The following is a 21186-nucleotide window of genomic DNA, read 5'->3' on the forward strand; positions in this document are numbered from 1 at the left end:
TGGTAGATTTTGTTTAATATTCTCATATATTAGAATAAAAATGTCATAACTCTATGTTGGTTTGAATAAATATAAATATCAAAACATGGATTGCCATCAAATTATACATATATTTCCTTCAGAAAACAACAGCCTTCTGATTTACAGCAAAATATTGCCTGCATGTAGGATATTCTTCTTTACAACGTTCCTGTGTCAGGATAGCGAGTCTCAACAGTAGCTATTAAATACTTATTCTTCTTCACAAAAGCACTACAAATTCAGATTCATGAATTCCCTCGTATTTTCCCTTTGAATTATAGCCTTGACTTATATATGTGGATAATATATTGTTTAATGTTAACGATGGGTTTATATGTATATAGGTATATACTTGTATATACTTGTACATTTAGTCAGTTATACCCTTAAAGTGGGTTTAAGTATAATTTATATAATTTTACATATGTAATGTTATATGCATATGAGCTGCAAGCAAGAAAACAGAAAGGGAGACTCAAAAAATGTTCAAGAATGGGAATTAGATGTGAAATCAATACAGTTAACAGCTCTAGCACTCCATTTCATTACATTTTAGCATGTCAGTCAAGAAACTTAATGGGCTTAACTGCTCATCATTTCCAAGATGTCTTTAATAGTCTCCACTGATCTCCTCAGTTGGACAATAATTTTGTGGCAAACTGCATCTAATTTTTCTCCATCTCCATTCATGTTACCTGTTTTTTCAAAGAATGGAAAGATTTCAGAATAGATACATAATCTATGCAAGTAACTCATCAATCAATGTCAGATTAGCCAACCACGTTTTAAAATTTCAATACTGCATTGCAGTACAAATTCATTATAACACCTGTATCTAAGAACAAATTAAATAGTTATGTTGGAATAAATGAGATGTATTATGTGTCACTACTTGCACTGGGAATATTAATTTCTGACTATATATAAATTTATAGGATAACAGAGCACATTGTAATGAAACCTTGTTGCATATTAACCTGAATAATGTTACATAAAAGTCAGCTACAGGCATGGTGGCACATGCCTGTAATCCTAGCAGATTGGGAGAATGAGGCAGGAGGACTGCAAGTTTAAGGGCAGCCTTAGCAATTTAGCAATTCCTTGTCTCAATATAAAAAATAAAAAGGACTGGGGGTGTAGCTTGTTGGTAAAGAAAGCACTGCTGGTTTCAATTCCCAGTAGCAAGAAAAAAAAATCTAGTCAAATTTTTAACATAGTATGGTTTATCACATATGCATATGGAAGACTGTATGTGTGCATGCATATTAGAGAGTGAACTACCATGGTTTAATAGGCTACAGTTGAATAATTATAGATGATAGGAGGTATGATATTCTTATCTCTACGTATGAGGGGGAACTGTCCCTATCAAGGAGTCTACGAACACTCTGAAATTGATTACAATTTTCACAAATGCAACATACATTTTTGGAGGAATGTGGTCCACAGTTTCTATCATTGGTGCCTATGATTCCCAAATTTCTAATTCCTGATAAATTAGATAATATCTCTGGTTTGCTTTGGTTCTGACAGTCGGTGATTATCGTTGAATGACTTGTAGTGGTTTCTATTTATGCTATTGTAAGAACTATGGAAATGATTTCATTTTAAAGAGACATCTATAACATTTATTAAAATGTTAGTGTTTTCGAAGCTGAAATAACTCTGTAAACTAGATTGCTATATCACTTTTCACATTATGAGTATTTCAAAGGCATTTGAATTCATCCGTTTTAATTTACCAAATATTTTAGGTTTTACAAGATATATGGCTTCTGGTGATTGAGAAGTCCTCTCACATAAATGAATTAATTTCTTCCTTCCTTTCTTCCTTCTTTCCTCCTTTCCTTCCTCCCTCCCTCTCTCCCTTCCCCCTTTTTTCTATTTAATATTCATCTACCTACTTGCTCATCTGACTGACTTTGAAATACCTAAATTATGATTTATGAAATATATGTTTCTCAAAAAACCTCAAGCATTTAAGGAATCCCTTCAAAATATAAATGTGAATATAAGGGTTTTAAAGAAAAAGCTTTAGAAGAATCAAGTCATGCTGCTGTTGTAATAATATGGAATGAGGCTGATGCCTCTCAGCCATTACACTGATGTTTCTCAGTGGGAAGTTCAAAATGAAGACAAATGTTAATGTCAGAGGCTATGTAGTTGAAGATTTGAATATTTAAAGTTTCTTTCAAAATGACAATGTAGTACAAGGAGTTCTAATGTTCTTAAATCACACATTTAACAGACACTTTTTTTAAGGACTAAAGTAAGTGGATTCAGGGGAAGAAAAAACTGTCACATGTATTGTCATTCAAATAATGACCTATAATTGAGATGCCCTCAATTCAGAATTCTGATGATGATTCTATCATTTTATCAGTTTACTAATTTAAAAATTCTTCTTGAGACTATTTTAAAAGATGGATACCAACAAATCTAAGTAATTATCTGAAGTGATCCAAATGGATTCACATCACAAAGCTCTCTTACTTTAAGCAACAGCTTCTATAGCCAACAATTTCCTCAATGAACATGTTTCAAATGTGAGCCATTTCTGAAACTACTTGCATTTATTGATAATAAAGTGCATGCTTTGATTGCCTCCTCGATTTTTTTCTCCTGTAGTTAACAGCTTTAATGATATTTCTATGAAATCTGCTTCTATTCTGTATGGGGAATGCAACATCAAAAAGCCTGCAGGCAATGTAATTATTAACATAATGAAACCCCTTTTTGAATGAACTATATACATAGTTAGGAGATATGACAGTAATTTGGCAAGGAAGAAGCAAAAACTATGGGGTAGGTTTCTAATATGAAACCACAGGAGTCTGACAAGGTTTCATTGGAGAAAGCAGTTATTACCTGCTCATTTTGCTTTCGGGTTTAATAGGCACTCTCTGCTAACTTATGACCTACTCAACTGTGCCACTGTGTGTATATGTGTGTATAAATATGTAAAGGATAGATCTAGATACAGATAAACACATATAATGTATATGATATATATCATCATTTATATATTATATACACATATATATGCCAGTATATTAAGTGATAGGTATTTCTGACAGCTTAATAAAAGGAGCTCGTCCTGAAAGTGGATTTCTTATGATTCAATTCAGAGCTTGAAGTGGTTGGATACTAAAAATGATTTCAGGAGCTGACCCCAAAATAAGGTTCTTTCAGGAAGGTAGCTCAGATTTTTCATTAATACCACCAGGTAGTAGTATATCTTGGTAAAGTATGTAAAGCTATTTGACCTTGTGAAACAAAGCTAATCTCCAGAAATACAAAGTGTAGTGAAGATTCCTGACTTTGTAGCTGACATTTCAAATGATTTAAACTGGAGATTTCCGAGCAATGTCTAAGGCAAATGTTTTTATGACATAGAAAAATCACCTAAAATACCAAACATTGAAGTTAAAAAGAAATTTCCAGCCAAACATGTTACATGTTACATATTAATGAAGTCTTCATGTCATATAAGCCTGATCTTACTTAAAAAATGTTTTCCCCCCCTCCAAATAGCACAGGTCTGGTTACTCTCCATTATGATTGAAAAGTTTAGATAAAAGCAGCAGCTTATTTTAAAGTCTAATTATATTTTGCATGTGCTTAGCATTCAGTGCTTTCTCCAGCACTCTGAAATACCTTATTATGGTAGAAATTTTCAAAGAATGTATTAAGACAGAGAACACACACCAAACACCTGAAGAGCAATAACAGAACTTAGATAATCAAGGCTAAGAGCAGAAGATTAAGTACAAAGGTGTTTCAGAAACCTGTCTGTCAACAAGTCTACAGAAATCAGGGATGGTAAAATGGGGGGTTCAGTTACAAGCACTTCTTGAAGAACAATGAGGAATTACACTGATGAAAAAAGGGACAGAGATGTTCAAGAATGTAGGATGAATCCAATGAGTCAGAAAATATCTATATGCATGAATTTGGTGGTTAATGGTCTTTATGTTGGCTTTTCCAGAACAGAACTTACAAGTTGGTGAATAGCAAGAAAAATGTCCTTCAGGAAAGGCTTCGTGATGAGAGCTTCAATTTAACATAATGAGAATAATTCTAAGGTGAACTAAATTAAGGATGTTATAGGGCATCTTACACTAAGGAAGCAAGACACTTTCCCCCATAGCACGAAGTTATCACTAAATTATTTTACTGTTTTGTTGAGTGGTATCAGCAAATCAAAGAACGTTCTATCAATCTCAGGAAAATGTAATAAAGTTTAAAAATCCTCCCAACTGTGGACAAGATTTTCTCAGGAGTTCATAATTTCTATATCACAGAGTTTTTGGAAGAATTATAGGAAACTATAATAGCTCCGTGGTATAGAAATTCTGAACTCCTGAGAAAATCTTGAAACAAAGTGTACAAAATAATCTGTAGATAATAGAGTGTAAACTAAAATCAAGTTCCATAAATTTTTGCAAAGCTTCATTCTCTCCATAGACACTTAAGAGAACTAGTATTCTTATCTTTATTTTCAGGATTGTTTGAAAATCATGAACAGATGAGAAACCCTGTACTGCAGATGCCCAAACGTGTACCATGAGTCCTGACCAGAATGCTGTTTATAAACCAAACCTGGCCAAGATAATACTTCATGAAAGAGCCCAGAGTTCCTTGAAGAGTCATCACAAATACAAGTTGAGCCTCTGTACCTCCTCATAAATAACCTACATGCTGTCATTTTTGTTATTTTATTTCCATAATATGCAGACAATACATTGATGTTTAATTCTTACAGAAGAGTCACCAACAGAAAGGCCCAGAAAGGTCATTTGCTGGCCTCTCACTTGGTTTACACTGATTTGAGACTCATGTGTACTTCAAGACTGCATTTCTTTACACAAAAATTTCAGCTCTCTATAAATAGATATGCATCAGAGAAACATGTCTTCAGCTCATGCAGAACCCACTGTGTTTCCCATGGTGATAATGTAACTAAATCCCAGCAACCTTTCTTGAAGTTGGCTCATACTATGGTCAGGAGGGGAAGAATCAATATCTGATGTTTGTAGTTTTAATAGAGCAATAAATGACATGTATAGATTGCTTTTTATAAAAGGGCCCCGTGCCATTTATTAGAGAAGGAAGTAGCAATCTTCTGCAGATAGTCAAGTGAGCAGATTTTTTCTACAAAGTGGCGAAACGATCCTACCTTAAATGATACCATCTCTTTGGGGAAGAAATTTATTGTTTATCTATTTCCAGGCCTTAAAAGATAACCAACTGCCTTGGGTAAACTGGTTCTTTGGGGAGGGACTATAAATTAAGGAAGAAATTTAGAACTCTGTTCCCCTAACACAGGTTTCATAGAAGTCAGAATTCTGGCCTACTCTGATTCAGGAAATGCCAGCCAAGCTCATCCAGCAAGTCATCAGTAACAGAGACCAGCAGTCAAGAACATACCCTCCAGAGACCCAGTGTTCAAATTAAGAACCTTCACTCAGACTGTTTGACCAAGGTCAAGCTACTCACTATCTTTGAAGTGAAATTTCATTATCTTTAAAAAATGGGGTTTATACCAATTTCTAGCTTGTAGGTTTGTTGTGAAGATTCATAATCAATAATTTATCAATTGATCCCTGGCACAAATGAATTGCTCAATAAATATTAACGAATGTTTCAAGGGCCAGACACTCTGAAAACTGATGGGAAAAAAACTTCCCTAGAACTCACTGTCAAAGGTGACAGGACCACCAGGAGCCAGGAGGAGAGGAGTCCAAATGAAGTAGGAGATATTTCAACAGGCCAGACTAGTCTTTAAAGGTCTTGGGAGGATTTTGATATTTTAAGAATCAGAGAATCAGATGGAGAGGCAGTGAAGGGGATGCATCTAGAAGCTGTGTGGAAGGTAAAATCAACAGGATGTGGGCTGGAGATGGGGAAGTGAAGACCATACCAGAAGCAAGCATGAATACTACCATGTGGATATGCCCAGCTGGGGTATTTTAGTGGACTATTCTGAAATGGGAAGCACTGGGAGAGACTAAACTGGGCAGGTATGTGGGGTGTAGGCGTTTGCGTGGGTGAATATCACAGCTTCAGTACCACATTGGGTTCAAGGTACTTGACTATATACAGACATGTCCAGCTGGTTATTTATCCCCATATAGATCATCATGACCTAGTATTTTTCTCCATCTTTCCTTCTCTTTTAATTTCTTGGACTCTCAGTTAATTTCACACTCTGCTTCTAGGAATGTCTTCATCACAGATATGTACCTTCTTTATTTATTTCTTCTGCACATTTTTTTCTCTTTCTTTTTCTATATATAGTCACCTGCTTTTCAGGAACATCACCCTGGTTTCCAGATCTTGTGATCTTTTGTTTATTCTACTTCAATTTAGCTCCTCTAAATTGACACCTTGATCCTTTTGAAGGTCTTCAAAATAATTGTCTCAATTAATAAATCGGACTGTGCTAAGGCACTTCTTTCTTAGCAATGTATGTGCATACTAAAAAAAAATCTGCTCACTTACTTTCTTGACACGTGGGTGGAGGAGAGCCCAAGATTAAATACCTTTCCTAACAGCAGCAACAATAAAAATTCCAATAACAATGAACCTGGGTGCACATCTGACCCTGACAATTGTGAAATTAATATTCGCTTTGTGATTCCCCTGACATTTATCACTGAGAAGCACTTTTAATGCTCTTCCACATATATGCATGCAAGAAAAAGACTGATAATCACAAAGGGCAGAAAACCTAGTAGGCCTGTATCTCTACAAAGCATCTAAAAGGCTCCTGGTCTGCTGACTGAACCACCCTGAAGATTAAGTTTATTTTATTTTCAGTATTCAAAAGATAAGAACTTTATTAACCACTTGGAAGACTTGGGCTTATTCAGAGATAGCTGCAGGAAGACAGACTTCAGCAGTAAATCATCTCATAGAAGTTAGAGAGAGACTTTAGGTAAAACTGAGCATAGGAACACCAGTGTGCTGCTACAGAGCCAAATATCCCTCTTCACCTCATTTACTTTTATTTACATTGGTAATATAAAGTGTCAGATCAATTATAAAGAAATGGCTTTAATTCATGTTATCAGCTATGATGTTAAAAAAACAAAGTAAGGAATATAATGGTGAAATGTGAATGAAATACCTCTTTCAGAAAAATATATGCTTTGAGAATGGTCCAACTGAAAAATTGCATTACAATGACTCTAAAATTCAACTTAATGTAAGACTGACAACCTCCTTGACTTCTTGCCTGAAGGGAGTGGGAGCATGGGAGGAATAGATGAAGTCTATATATGGCAGAGGGGTTGGAGGGAAAGGGAGAGGGCATGGGGTAATTAATGATGGTGGAATGTGATGATCATTGCTATCCAAAGTACATGTATGAAGATACAAATTGGTGTGAATATACTGTGTTTACAACCAGAGATATGAAAAATTGTGCTCTATATATGTAATAAGATTTGTAATGCATTCTGCTGTCATATATAAATTAAAAAAACACAAGGATATACATATAAGCCACCATCATCTAATATAAAGATAATGAGTCATGAATGTATACATGCTACTTAAATTTTCTAGTAGGCACATTTTTTAAAGGTAAAACTTAAATAGGTATAATTAGTTTTTAATAACACATTTAACTCAATTCATCTAAAATATCATTTTTAAATATAATTAATACAAAATCTTAAAAAATACATTATTTTTTATACTAAATCTTTAACATGCAGCATTTTACACTTGTAGCACATGTCACCTCATGCCAGTCACAGTTTAAGGGCTCAATAGCCACTTGTGACTAGTGGCTGTCTTCCCGAACTTCACAGGTGTGGGCAGCCCTAGTAGGATGCTTGAAAACTTCTTGAATGGGAATGGGGAGTGGGGGGTAATTCAATACTTCCAAAGAAATTGATAAACATACTATAAGAACATTGAGGAAATAAATTCATTTCATGAAGTGATAAAATTAAACAAGCTACTAAATTTAAACCCTGCGGCATAATCTAAAATGTCAGTGAGATATTAAATTTCTCATATTGTTATTTATGTACACATATGATATTAAATGATGAAACATGAAACGTGCCTCTGGTAGGGAGATCAACTCATTTCTGAGAGTCCTAAGCATTTTTTTTTTAAGAACTGGAACTGAACTACAAGTTGATTAGAAAAATGGAAGTAGTGTTTTGATTTTACTACAAGGCATTTAAAAGAGGGAATGGAAACAAAGACAGTCAGCTGAGGGTTAAGATCAAGGAGGAGATTTATAGCAAGGAGTAGGAATTATGTACTTAGAATTTTCCTCAGCTTAGTGTAACTCACCCCACACTTGCTTATTCTCAATATGTTGGGATTTCAAAAATAATATGCTGTCATTATTATATTCTCTGAATTAATTTTAATAATGGTGAACTGATGGAAAATTAAACTCATTAAAGAACTATTGTTAAAGTGTAGTTAATATTTGCTTTTTACCATTTCCCCCCAAATTATCATGGTTAATCTCCATCTGTGCGCGTGCGCACACACTCTCTCTCTCCCACACACACACACACACACAGTGTGCCAGGAATGTTAGGCTAGGTTCAGTCCCCACCCCTGACACTATTAGCTTTGCCACATTTAATTTTGTCATGTATTCTGTAGGAATTGGGTTGGGCCAGGATTCTTGCTCAAAGAATATTTTATAGGTACAGAGAATAGCTATGGGCCGAAGTCGAAAGATTTTAAGGTAATGACATGGAATTACTATTTCAGATCATAACGGTTAAAATCAGAGTCCAGATGGTGGCATCAGTGTCTGGGAGGAAAGAATTACAGGGGTTTTTATTAACTGAAGGTCAAAGAGTAGAAACATAAGTGTGTGGTTCCTGTGATCCCACTGGCAGCTTCAGTCAACTGTGCCTATGGACTCTGCGTATCAGTGTCCTCCTGCAGCCTTAGCAGTCTGCACTCCTTACAGTTCAGGAAGTGCTATGTCCCACAGCCTACAGGGAAGAGTTAGCATTCTGAAGATATGATTTTAAAGACATTGGAAATATCACTCAATACCAATATTTCCTTCTTGCTTGAGAGACAATGATTAAAATGATTTTGAAATGAAAAAGGTAATTCCTTCACTAAATAATTGCTTACTGTTCAATCAGACTATATGGACTCTTACTAAAAATCCACGTTATTTATACGTCTACATCTATAGGATAGTATAAAGGGTTGAAGAGTATACCAGAAATCCATGGAATCTCAGAATTTGGCCTTATTTAGAATAAAGTCTTTGCAGGTACAATTAGCAAAGATGAAGTCATACTGGATTAAGGTGGATCCTAAATACAGTATGACTGGTGTCTTACAGAAAAGGAGTAGACACACAGGGCCCAGATGCAGAGGGAGAAGGACATGTGAAGATACACACAGAGAGTAGAGGGATACAAGGTCAGGGCAAGAAATGCAAGGATGACCAGGCCAACACCCACCAGAAGCCACAAAGGACAAGAAAGGCTTTTTTTTCTAGAGGAATGATGGCCCTGCTGACACTTGAATTTCAGATTCTTAGGCTCAAGATAGTGAGAGGTTATATTTCCATTGTTTTAAGTCACCCAGTTTGCAGTATTTTGTTAGGGCAGCCTAGGAAATTAATACATATAATATGATCCTTATTTTATAAGAATAAAGTGGGAATGGGAAAGGGCCAATGACTTCCTCAAAAATATATCTTGAAAATACAGATAAGATCTCAGTCTAGAATAGATAGATCTCAGGCCTCTTTTTTATTTGCTTAATGCTTTTCCATTGCAGAAAGAAAACTGTGATGATTTCAGGCCTGCTGTTTAACATCATTGGTGAACCAAGAGTCTCAACATAAGTGTAGTGATCCCACCAGTTTATTGATTCACCCTTTGATTGGCCTTAAACACTCTGGTCCCCATGTTTATCCTGTGTAAAGTTCAATGATTAGAAGCCGCCATCTCAAAGTTCTTTATGAATTTAGCTGTATGCTTTAGAACACTGGGTAAATGTTTTACATTTTTGGTGCCCTTAATTAACAGAAGATCAAAGATCCCCAAGATATGAGAGAAGTATAGAAAAGGGATATTGAAAGCCAAAAGATGATTTTCTTCTTAATTCTGTGGCCTTCACTTGGCCCTAAACCAGACTTGTGTCTGTACAATTCTGATGCAGTCATAGAAAATCAACCTGTGGATCAGACTGCACTGACATCCCATTAGAATTCAATCACCTCTTTAATGAACATAGGCAAAGTACACATCAGAAAACAAGCTGGCTCTCGGCTAATACTTACCCTGGCATTGATTTGCCCCTATTGGATGGATTTTTTGGAAAATATTGGCAGCTGGAAGACTGGGCTGAAGATCTGAGTCTTCCTTTTAATGGACTCTTCTTTCTGGTATCAGCCACATTAAATTACACTTCCCAGGCCTGACAGGAAGATTTCCAAAACGGGGACTTCTCTATGGTCAACAACTATTTAAGCATCTTCTGTGCCTGGCAATGTGCATACCCTGCAATACATGTGGAATTCTCCATGTTTTTCCAGTAACTGCCCATCTTTGCCAATATTTGAAGCTAACTGTTCCTCTACAATAGAAACTGGCCTGCCTATATGAAGAATGTTCTTTCATTTTTATGTTCAAAGAATTGTTAAATTCTTGATTTGAGCTTGCAGTCTAATTAAATAATACCTGGATACATTTAACAGTCAAACCTAACATGTTAAAAAAACATAAGTCCTGATTTTCCCAGCATGTCTCCCCTCCCTACACATCCTCAGTTTTCTGATCCCAATAAACAGAGCTGCCCCTCATCTACTTTCTGAAGTCCGAACTCAACAGTACACTTGACTGCTGTCTTTTCTCTTACACCACATCCAGCAGCATATCATGTTCCTATCTTCCAAAGCTGTCCTGTATTCTACCAGTCCTCAGCTCCTCCAAAATTACCACAGAAACCTAAGCTATCTCTGGATTAAACTATTGCTTTCACCTCCTATTCCATTTTAAACATGAAAACAAATCAAGTCACTCCCTCCTGCCCAGATGCCTCCACTGATGGTGAAATCCAGATTCCTTCTTGTGGCTTTCAGAGTTTGACAAGGCGAGGCCCTGATAACGTTCAACTCACCTCTGCCACACTCCCTGTTATTTGCTCTGCCCAAACCCAGCCACTGTTTGCTTCTCCTCTCCAGAATCTTGGCAACTGCTCTTTGCCCCGCCTAAGATGTCTCCCCTAGATATTTTCCAACACCCTTCCAAATTTTCCAAGGTGTCCCCTTAAGTGCTCTTACTTCAGAAAAGCTTTTCCTGACCTTCCTATCTAGGGTCATTCTATACTCTTGCCCCTGTAAACTATTTTGTTCTTCTGCATGCTTTTATTTTTATTTGTTCATTATCCTTCTCTATCAATGGAATATAAACTTCATAAGGCTAAGTACTCTTTTTTTAAAAAAAAAAACTGCTGACTTCTTGGTACCGAGAAACCTACTGGGTTCATACCATGAAGGTGTGTGGAATATAATGAATGAATAAATGACATGATGAGGTTCAAACAAATTTGGAAGGTGAGAAATGGACTCATGCAGGCTGAAAAATTGAACAATGTGATGAATTAGCTGGGATCTGCTTTTTGTTCTTAGAAATTATTTAATAAAAATCTTAAGGAGAAATAGGGATGCTTATGAAATTGCCTAAAGGAGAAGGGAAGCATTTTGGAGAAACATGATCATATGACCAATAATTAGAATCAAGTAATGAAAAATCATAGTGATAGCTAGCATTTATTGAGGGTTGAGGTTGTGCCAGAAGCAGGCTAAATATCTCACTTAATCATCAGAGTCACTGCTCAAAGGTGTACTGTTGTATTCCTATTTTAAAGGTTTTCTTTTAATCTTTACAACATCCCTGCAAGATAGATATTATCTCCATTTTACATGTGAAGAAACTATGGCACAGAATAATTAGCATATTAGCCAGTACAGGAAAAAGCCAGAAATTTGAAACAGTCTGAGTTTGGGTTCTTAATCCTCTGAAATCACTGTTCCTAACCACCTTTCACTCTGCTTCTACTTGGGGTACCTGGAACATGGATTGCAGATTTAACTAAGGTGCCAGGTATGAGTTACCTACATTGACTGTGGGCTGAGTTCCACAGCTTGACTTTCAGTGGACAAAAACCCATGATCATTTCTTTCCAGAAACGAATGGCAACATCTGAGTTTTGATAGTAATAGCTATTACTATAAGCACTCACTGTCATCACCTTAAAATCTTTCATTTCAACCAATGGCAATTCTCCTTCCTGTAAAATATCCAGTGGTCAGAAATTTTGTCTCAATCCAATTCCTTATTAGACTTGATTTGGTCTCCCCAACGAGGAAAGACCAAGTTAAAGCAGAAAGCATTTCCATAGAATAGAAGACAGTTGTGCTTGGGGTCGCCCCTGCCAGATTATCTTCTCCAAAGTAGGAAAAATACCTTTGTTAAAATAATGCAATGCAGGAACTTTGGACTTAGAGAGTGATAGTTTGTCACATTACTGACTTCCTGTGTAATATGTAAAATTTATCATTTTACAATAGAATATATTCTGCAGTTTAAAAAACCCATTAAAGTGTGAAATGACTAAAAATTGAGCTTTACTTAATTTTGGTTGGGTATTATATCATGTTAGTCAACAGTATATTTCATGATGTGATACTTTTTAAAATGCACTAAAATACTTTACATTAAAAGCCAACATGTTTGTGTAGTGAGTTTTATATGCATTAAATTACACATTAATAATACACTAATGCTAATATCACTGACTTTAGGTTGAGAAGAGTAAATTAATTGGCTCCAACAATAGATTTAGAATAATTTATTTTATAGGTATGTTTCCATCAAAAATTTATCCCTACATCTTGGATGTTCGAATGATTTGAGTTGTGTCTCCTTTAAGATTTGAAACTTCATCCCTAACACATAAATATTATGAGGTGAGCTCTTTAAGAGGCAAGAAGGCCAAGAAGGCTCAGCCCTTCCCCCGCATTCCCCTCCTCTGTTCTCTCTGCAATATGAGGACCCAGTGTGTATATTTTCTGGAGGATGCAGCCACAAGGTCTTGTCTATGATGAGAGCAGTTCTCATCAGACCCCAAACCTGCCAGTGCCTTGATCTCAGCCTTTTCAGCTTCTAGACTTTGAAAAACAAACCTGTGTTTATCCAGTCTCAGATATTTTGTGACAGCAGCAGACAGATGAAGACAGAAATCATCTTGTCGTTCTTATTTTCTATCCCTAAGACTTTATAGGAGGCTTGAAACATCACAATTTTTGATTAAACGAACGTTCATGGACACTATAGATAAAAAGTGCTCACAAGATGGGGGAGTGTATAAATACATATGTGGCAAAATGCCACATTCCCTTTCTATCTTTACTCTTCATTAGTCATGTTCATCAGCTTTCCGTAGAAGGATTCCCTAAAACAGCTCAGCTCAGCTGTTTTATCTTTGGAATAGAGGTTTATTCAGCTGGGCCAGAATGATGACAATATCCCCAAAGATGTTCAATTTGACTTTTGCTCTAATTCAGTTTAGCAAGCAACCTGCTTTCATTTTTAGTAGGGCACATAACCATACCATACCAGGCAATTAAATCCCAAGCAAATCCACCTAGAGAACTTCTGACCATCTTCACATTTCCTTTTCTTATATCCCTTAATGTCAGTAAGAAATAAATAGTTTTTCTGATATCATTTCTCAGGAAGATAAATTTTCTAGATAATTGGTTATAAGCCACTGAAGAAGCCTGAATTATGGTGTGTGCTCAAAATAAAACAGGTTAAAAGGCAATAAAGGGCTGTTAGGGAAACTGAACTTGTTATACCACTGTTAACCCAAGCAACTAGTTATCTTTGACCTTCACCTTCAATTGAACTTTGTAAGATAATGTCATTTTTTTAGCATGACAAAGTATTTGAATAACTTTAAGTAAATAAGCAGATAAGGAGTTCAGATCTTGATTCTTTGATCTTTTTAAAATAATTTTTTCTATTAATTCAGAACATATTTTCTTCATTTTTTTCAATATTTGAGGGAACTAATTCTGTTAAATATATTCTTAGTTCTACTTGGTTTCTGCTAGACCTCCCGTTCCTTGACTTAAGGCAATGTATGAGTGACTTTCACAGTCTCATATACTGACTGGGTCTAGGCTGCTGCTGCACCATAGAAATTTCTGTCACCTTTGAAACTTTTCTGCAATACAACAGCCAAGAGCTTAGCAAGTCTGAGCAGTTGGAGATTTAGTTTTTACTTCTGTTTAAATTTTAAATGCTATTGATCAGCTGAAATGTAACTAGGGTGACTTAAAAACCTGAATTATAAGTTTTATTTCAAGACATTTAAATTTAAACAATCACATGTGGGCAGTGGTTACTGTACTGGACAATGAAGCAAAATAATTATTTTTAAATAAATGGCAAAAGAACATAGTGACTCATGTTTACTTTGAACTCTTCCAGTGGTGATTAAACATTCCATCCTCCTAAGCCTATCTTCAATTCCTCCACTAATGTATGCCATTATAAAAAACATAATACCTCGCCTAATTGACCATTAAATCCAAATGGATTTCTTAAGACTTCTGCTGCTAAGGATGCCAAGCCATAAGCCTTTAACGTCTCCCATCTTATATTTATAATACTTGAAAACATATTTTGCAATGAGAGACTTTTAAAAATAATGAGTCTGTACACTGCGCTCCAAAAGACATAGGATGCCAATGCTTATCTTTAATTTTTAACCATGTATGTGACCAGGCAATCAGACCACTGTCAATTACCTGCCTAGTGGTCAATTTTGCCACTGTAGTCAGCCTAAACAATCGCTCAAATCACTTGCAGCATGCTTAATAATTGTCAACAAGCCCTAGTGATAAAGGAAATTGGACAGACTGTAATAAACTTGGCTTATGTAATTTATGGAATCATGTTAAGACAACAATAATTGGTATTTTACAGTTCCCCCACACTTTAAGTACAGACCAGATTCTACTGGCATCTTTTAGCCAACCAACCATTCACAAAATGGCAAGACTGGCACAATTTATGAGATAATGCAGTATTTACTGAGCAAATTTATTTGTGGATGCTAAGATATACATCAGGCAACATTTGAAGACAAGACAGTCTATGACATCTTGCCAAATTGTAAGGAAAAACTACGAGAAATGTGAAAAAAAATATATATATATGCTGGCTTTATATTTGTATAGTAGTAGAGCCAGTATCAAGCTGTAAATAAGGCACTCTATTAGCCTATTTTCCTAGGTGATTACCCTAGTGAGCTCCCTCTTTGTTTTTTAGTGCTGTGCAGTTGGAATTCTGCTCTCCTTTGACCCTGCTGCAGTCAGGGAATTCCTTTCTATTGAGTGCCTGCTTGAAGCCATGCAAGACCCAGGGATGTCCCTGTGTTCTCTCATTTCATCTCTACAACCTGGGAAGAGGCAGAGTAAATAAAACCTCCACTTTCTAGTTCAGGGAACTGAGCTGAAGAAATCTGATCTAGAATATAGTAGCAATATTCAGGAACATGATATGAACTTTTCTTTTCTTTCCATAATCGCCACACTAGTTGAACTCTATTAGAATTTTTTTTAAAAAATTAAATCCAGGGAAGGAGGGAAAAAAGTAAATACAGCTATACCTCTATATAACATATTCTAAAGTCACTCAACCTGGGGGTATGGCTGCTTGCATTCAAAGAATATAATAGACTTAAGAATATTACTTACAAATCTTAAATATAAAAGGGCTTTATAGATAATTGGGTTGTGGTCTAGCAAATCTGCTTCCTATTCTTACCCAAGCCTTCAAACCTATATGTGGTCCATTTTAACATCCTGTATGATTAAACTGCCTTAACAGCATCTTATAGGACCCCAAATAATAATTCAAAAATTCGCCACATGTGGTATGAAAAGATTAGACACGTCTTAAGCAGGCAAGGACTTAAATCCTGGCTGATAATACAGTGAAGAAATTATACACCATAAAGGCAGGGGGAAAAGAGCAAAGGTTTGGCAAAAGGGAGATATAATCAGAGGACACAAGCCTTCATATAAATCAAGTCTTTCTATTCCGGGTGATTATTTCATAAACTGGATCTTGGACTGTTGATCTCTTTAAATGATTACTGTAAAATGTATGCACTTTTAGAAACAGTTGCTGGCTGATTTATATTTCAGACGTATTTCCCCTCCGTTTTTATTCCTTGAAAATATGGTTTCCATAATAGAGTTGATATTTTCAAATAACATGAAAAACTTGAAATTCAATTTGTATAAAAGCTATGTAATTTTAGTGCACAATTACTACATCACATTTGGAGAAACGGTGATAAAAGAAGCAACCAAATGCACACCCAGACGAGACCCATTTTCAAAAGATAAAATCATTTTGTCAAGAGAGGAAATATTGATTTTTTTTTCTCCCCCTCTTGCCTAGTCCAAATAATGAAATCAACCTTGGTATTTCCTCTAAAAGACAGAAAGATGGGCTTAGAAGAAGGGGAAACAGAGAGAAGGGGAGAGAAAGGAAGGAAACAGAGGATCCCTGGAATGTTCCATTTCCCTTGCCAGTTGGCATATTTTTGAGCAGGCTCAGAGGAGATGAAGTGTTCCTTTCACTAGTAATATTCGTAAATTGCCAAATGGTATTTGGTGTTAACAACAGAAGATAAAATACACATGCATCACCTATTAGTCATGATAATATAATTTATTTATCCTAATGTCTGTAATAAACACAGCAAGTGAACTACAGCATGCTTTTATTATAAATGAATGCAAGGAGTTGGCTGTTTCACAGAGTGCTCTGCATGGCCTCTTCTGTAGGCTGAACTGTTCTCCTCTACTTACCTGCTCAACAAGATGAGTTAGCTAATGACAAGGGTCATGAAACACAGCCAAGCCAAAGACCTCCCACAGACACAATCCCTACTGCATACAGTGGTTAAAAACAGGTGACCAAAGACAGTGCTAATAAAGGCTAAAATATGAAGAGCATTCCAAGGCCATTACCGCTGCCCTTAATGAAAAATAGTCAAGGCTACATCACATTTCTAAAGCTTGCAGGTTCTCCATTTTCATTTTCTGGAGAAATTATTATTTATATGCTATAACAATACCAAAACAACATGTCTTATTCAATTGGACTTGTAGTGGTTACTATTTAGTTGTCTTATCGTCCTTTTTGTTAATTGTTAAGCAAAGTAAATACACACAGAGGCAAGCATCCAGAGAAGACTTCTGCTCACACTTCTTACACTGCTTTCTGAATAGGGAGGGATAAATGTCATGCAGAGCCTGTTGGGGCTCTCTCTGCAACATAAGGCTGACTGGAGGAAGTAAGTACAGCGTAGTGTAGACATAAAAATAACTATGTAATAAGCTGTGACCATCAGATAAGCTGCACAGAAGCAAACGCGTGGCTCAGAATGGCTTATATTCCATCTAACAATTTCCTATAAGTTCCCTTATCTAAGGACTTTTTTTTGATTGTCACATACTTAGAATTTTCACTTCCCCAAGAAGTTTATGAGATCCCTAACTACATTACTTTTAACAGGTATATGCCTTTTCTAAAGCACCTTAAGTGGCTCAGAATAGTATAGGAGCATAGTAGCTATTCATGATATAGAACTATAAATTGAAGTATGCTGTTGTTTGTCTCACACAGTTAACGTTCTATGGGCAATACAAATAGGGATGCTTTTAAAAATTCTTACATTAAAAATTGCAGAACATGCTGCTGTATACAAGCCTTATGTATTGAGATATTCATATTCAGTAGTTAGTATTAAAAAGGAAAATATTTTTGTCCCTTGATTTACAAATACTGTCATTAAAAAAAAGTAAAAAAGAGAAAAAAGTTGAAAATATTTTTAAGTTGGAAGTTTAGGAACAATGATATTTGTAGAAGAAGAAAAATAAGTTATTCAGTTTGAGAAAGCAAGATTGACAACTTATGATTTTTATCAGAAATACAATGTAATCATGACTAGTCAGCCATGAAAAGTACAATAAAATAATTCTAAGATAATATTAGGTTTAGGGTAAAGAATTCAGATACCTGTACATATTGGATCTTTTAAAAAATGCTTAAATTTAAAATTTCGTATTAGAAAACTGAACAAAACCTTTCTTTATAGAATGTTTGAGGTTAAAGTCAATCTATGTACAATGTGGAATATACCATATATATGTATGTTTATACATATACACATATATATACACATATACATCATATACATATAAACAAGCACATACATACATGTGTATAGGCCTAATTTGATTTTTACTGAACTTTATTAATCAAAAAAGCCAAATATTCATAAAATAATTTATTTTCCATATATGAACTATAAGCATCAACGAAGAGACTGAGGACTCAAATGCTAAATTAACATGGACATTGTGAAATGGAAAGTGGCTTAAATCCACAGGGCAACAACTCTCTTTTACAAGAAGAAACCTCATCAGGGCCAGTTTCATGGGTGCAGAACCAACAAAGTTGGACAAGGTCTCACACTTAGAGGGAAACTGCATGAAGACTGACTTCATGTCTTGCTGTAATTGTAGTTGTTAACATTTCTTAATTTTCAGAAAAGTGTCCTTGCATTTTCATTGTGCACTGAATCCTGCAATTGATTTAGCCAGACCTCCCTGGGAGCCTGCATTTTCAAACAATTTCTGGACACCTGTATACATTACTGTGTTTTTGAAGTTATTGTCTGAGAGTTTGTTTCTGTGAGGCAAATAGTTACATGACTTGGAGGTCTTTGCCCTTGCCTGGATGAATGTATCAATCTTGTCAGGGCAATCTTGGCTAAGACGAAGAAAGGATGAGGATTTTGCCAAGAGTAGATGATCAACCAGTACTCTGATGGCCTATCTTGATTTCTTCTTTGACATGCTGATATAAATCACCCAGGAAGTGAACCCAGTACAGAGATTATTTCTCACATTTCTAACTTATATTTTATCTCCTTCCAAAAGCATTTGAAGTCATTTTCAAGTTAAACATAGTTTTACATAAAACCAATAAACACAAATAAAGGAGTATTATTAAATGAAAAGAAAAGGAGCACAGGAAATTGTGTCTAAAATAAGGCTGCGTGTTTCAAATAGTTACTCACTGAATTTAACTTTTAGAATAGAATTTTTAATTAAAAATATAAAGCTGGAAAACTTATTAGTAAGTCTTCATTCTAAATAACATTGGAGGTCCATAAGAAAAACTAAAACTATTTAAGGTACAGAAATATTTCTTAAATGAACAATTTGGGTGCTCTTCCCTTATAAAAGTTGATAGTATGGAATTGTAACTTGTTTTACAGCTTTACTTTGGATGAATGAGGTTAATACAGTGATTCAAGTTGGAAATCAAGGAGACAGTCCAGAAGAGGACATCTCCCATGCTTCTGGAGCCCCAGTTGGCCTTTGGTATCTTCTTCAGTTATTATTGCCTGTTTAACTTCTTTAAAAGCCCCTCTATTTAGAAGTTTTATGCCATTTTTCTTTTACCTCTGATGCTAAAACCTGCACAGACTAACTCCAGAAAATGTGAAAAAATCAACGGAGAAGGATTCAACCCAATGGTGGTGATGATGAAATACTGTTGGGCAGGGAGTCACTTTAGGAAATGAGGATGTGAGCTTTATGGAGGAATGGGGCCATGGTTTCCTCGAATCTGCCATTGTGGAGAATGAGGACTGAGTGAGGAGGCCATATGTCAAAATGTCATCTTTCCTATAAAAACCTTCAAGTTAAACACGTTGGTTCAAACACCTGCCTTCCGTTTTCTCATCTCAAAGAAGTTCTACTAGGACTCAAGGACACTGCCGATGAATCCTTACTAAACACAGCCTCTCCCTTTTCATACTCACACTCAGGCTGAGTGGCCACCTTGATGGGTTGAGAACTCTCCCCTGGCCCCCACTCATTGTAGGCAACAACTCGGAAGGTGTACATGGCTTCTGGCTTCAGGTTTCCCACGGTAAGCTGAAGGGACCCAGGCTGGGTTGTATTCAATGCTCGTTCCCTAGGAAATCAAGGTTGAACAGAGAGATTATTTCCAAAATGAATACTTTGGGCCCAGACCTTTACTTGGGTTACAAGAGGTCACTCATTATGGATGACTATGGGACAGAATCAAGAGGTCGGAGGCTTACTATGGAAAATAAACTACTTGAAAGGAACTATAAATAAGTGTGGCAAGGTTTTCAGGGAGTTCAAGTTGATGTCATTCTTCATGAAACTTGCAAACTAAAGACTTTCCCTTGACACTTTACAATTAAGAATTTGAAACTCATGAGAAACAAAGAGGTATTAAAATAAGAAGAAGCATCTGGAATGTAGACAGGAAGATGCATTTTGTATACATCCGGCTAATGACAGAAATCAAGGTTTCAATTATTCCACAAATTGGTCTTTGTCAGTATTGCCAGCAAATGCATTTATGCCTTTTCTTTCTTTGTAGGAAAGGAAAACGCAGATGCTAAGTGTTCCTATGTATGTATGGAGCTTGGGCTCCTGTGGATACTTTAAGTGCACTTATTAAAAGGAAGGAAATTATTTTCTGTGTGAAGAGAAATAGTCAAAAATGTCTGCTTTCCTTTTTCTCCAAGTCTCTTCTACATGAGCTCAATACATTTTACCAATTAAATGCATCTTCCATGTTGTAAGCAAATGGATTTGCTGATCCTGGTGGGATTTAGATATACTTTAAGAGAAGGCAAACTATGAATAGGGATGCTATCAGTCAACATGAGAACTACTGAAATTTTCTTTAAGGATGCAAAAGATTCTAGACCTCACAGATATCTTCATTGACCCTTAACATATAATTGTGAACTGAGTAAAGTAGAAATGCTCAACTATGCACTGTTTGTTAAGGTTTCTATCCCTAGATAATATCTCTTAGCTTTCAGTGGAATTATATGTTCATTTTAATTGTGTCACGGAGTTTTGTTTTATTTTTGGAGATATTTAAAGTGAAGCCTACTTTTCTCTCAGGTAAAATTACTTTTTAAAAAAGAAGAATCAAAATAAATTGTTCCTAGTGGCATGAATGATGATTCCTGAGCCTATGTACACTCGAAATATCATGCAGC

At 35.7% G+C, this 21186-nt stretch overlaps 1 protein-coding gene across 1 annotated transcript in view; it reads right to left on the reverse strand.

Moving 5' to 3' along the window:
• Dcc (DCC netrin 1 receptor) overlaps nt 1-21186 on the reverse strand; it is a 1066901-nt gene that overhangs the window by 286048 nt on the left and 759667 nt on the right. Inside the window, exon 9 of the mRNA XM_027949033.2 lies at nt 19960-20114. Within this exon, the coding sequence (XP_027804834.2) occupies nt 19960-20114 (155 nt within the window). The remainder of the gene's footprint in view (nt 1-19959; nt 20115-21186) is intronic.

Source organism: Marmota flaviventris, chromosome 16 (assembly GCF_047511675.1).
Source record: "Marmota flaviventris isolate mMarFla1 chromosome 16, mMarFla1.hap1, whole genome shotgun sequence".
Classification (NCBI taxonomy): Eukaryota; Metazoa; Chordata; class Mammalia; order Rodentia; family Sciuridae; genus Marmota; species Marmota flaviventris.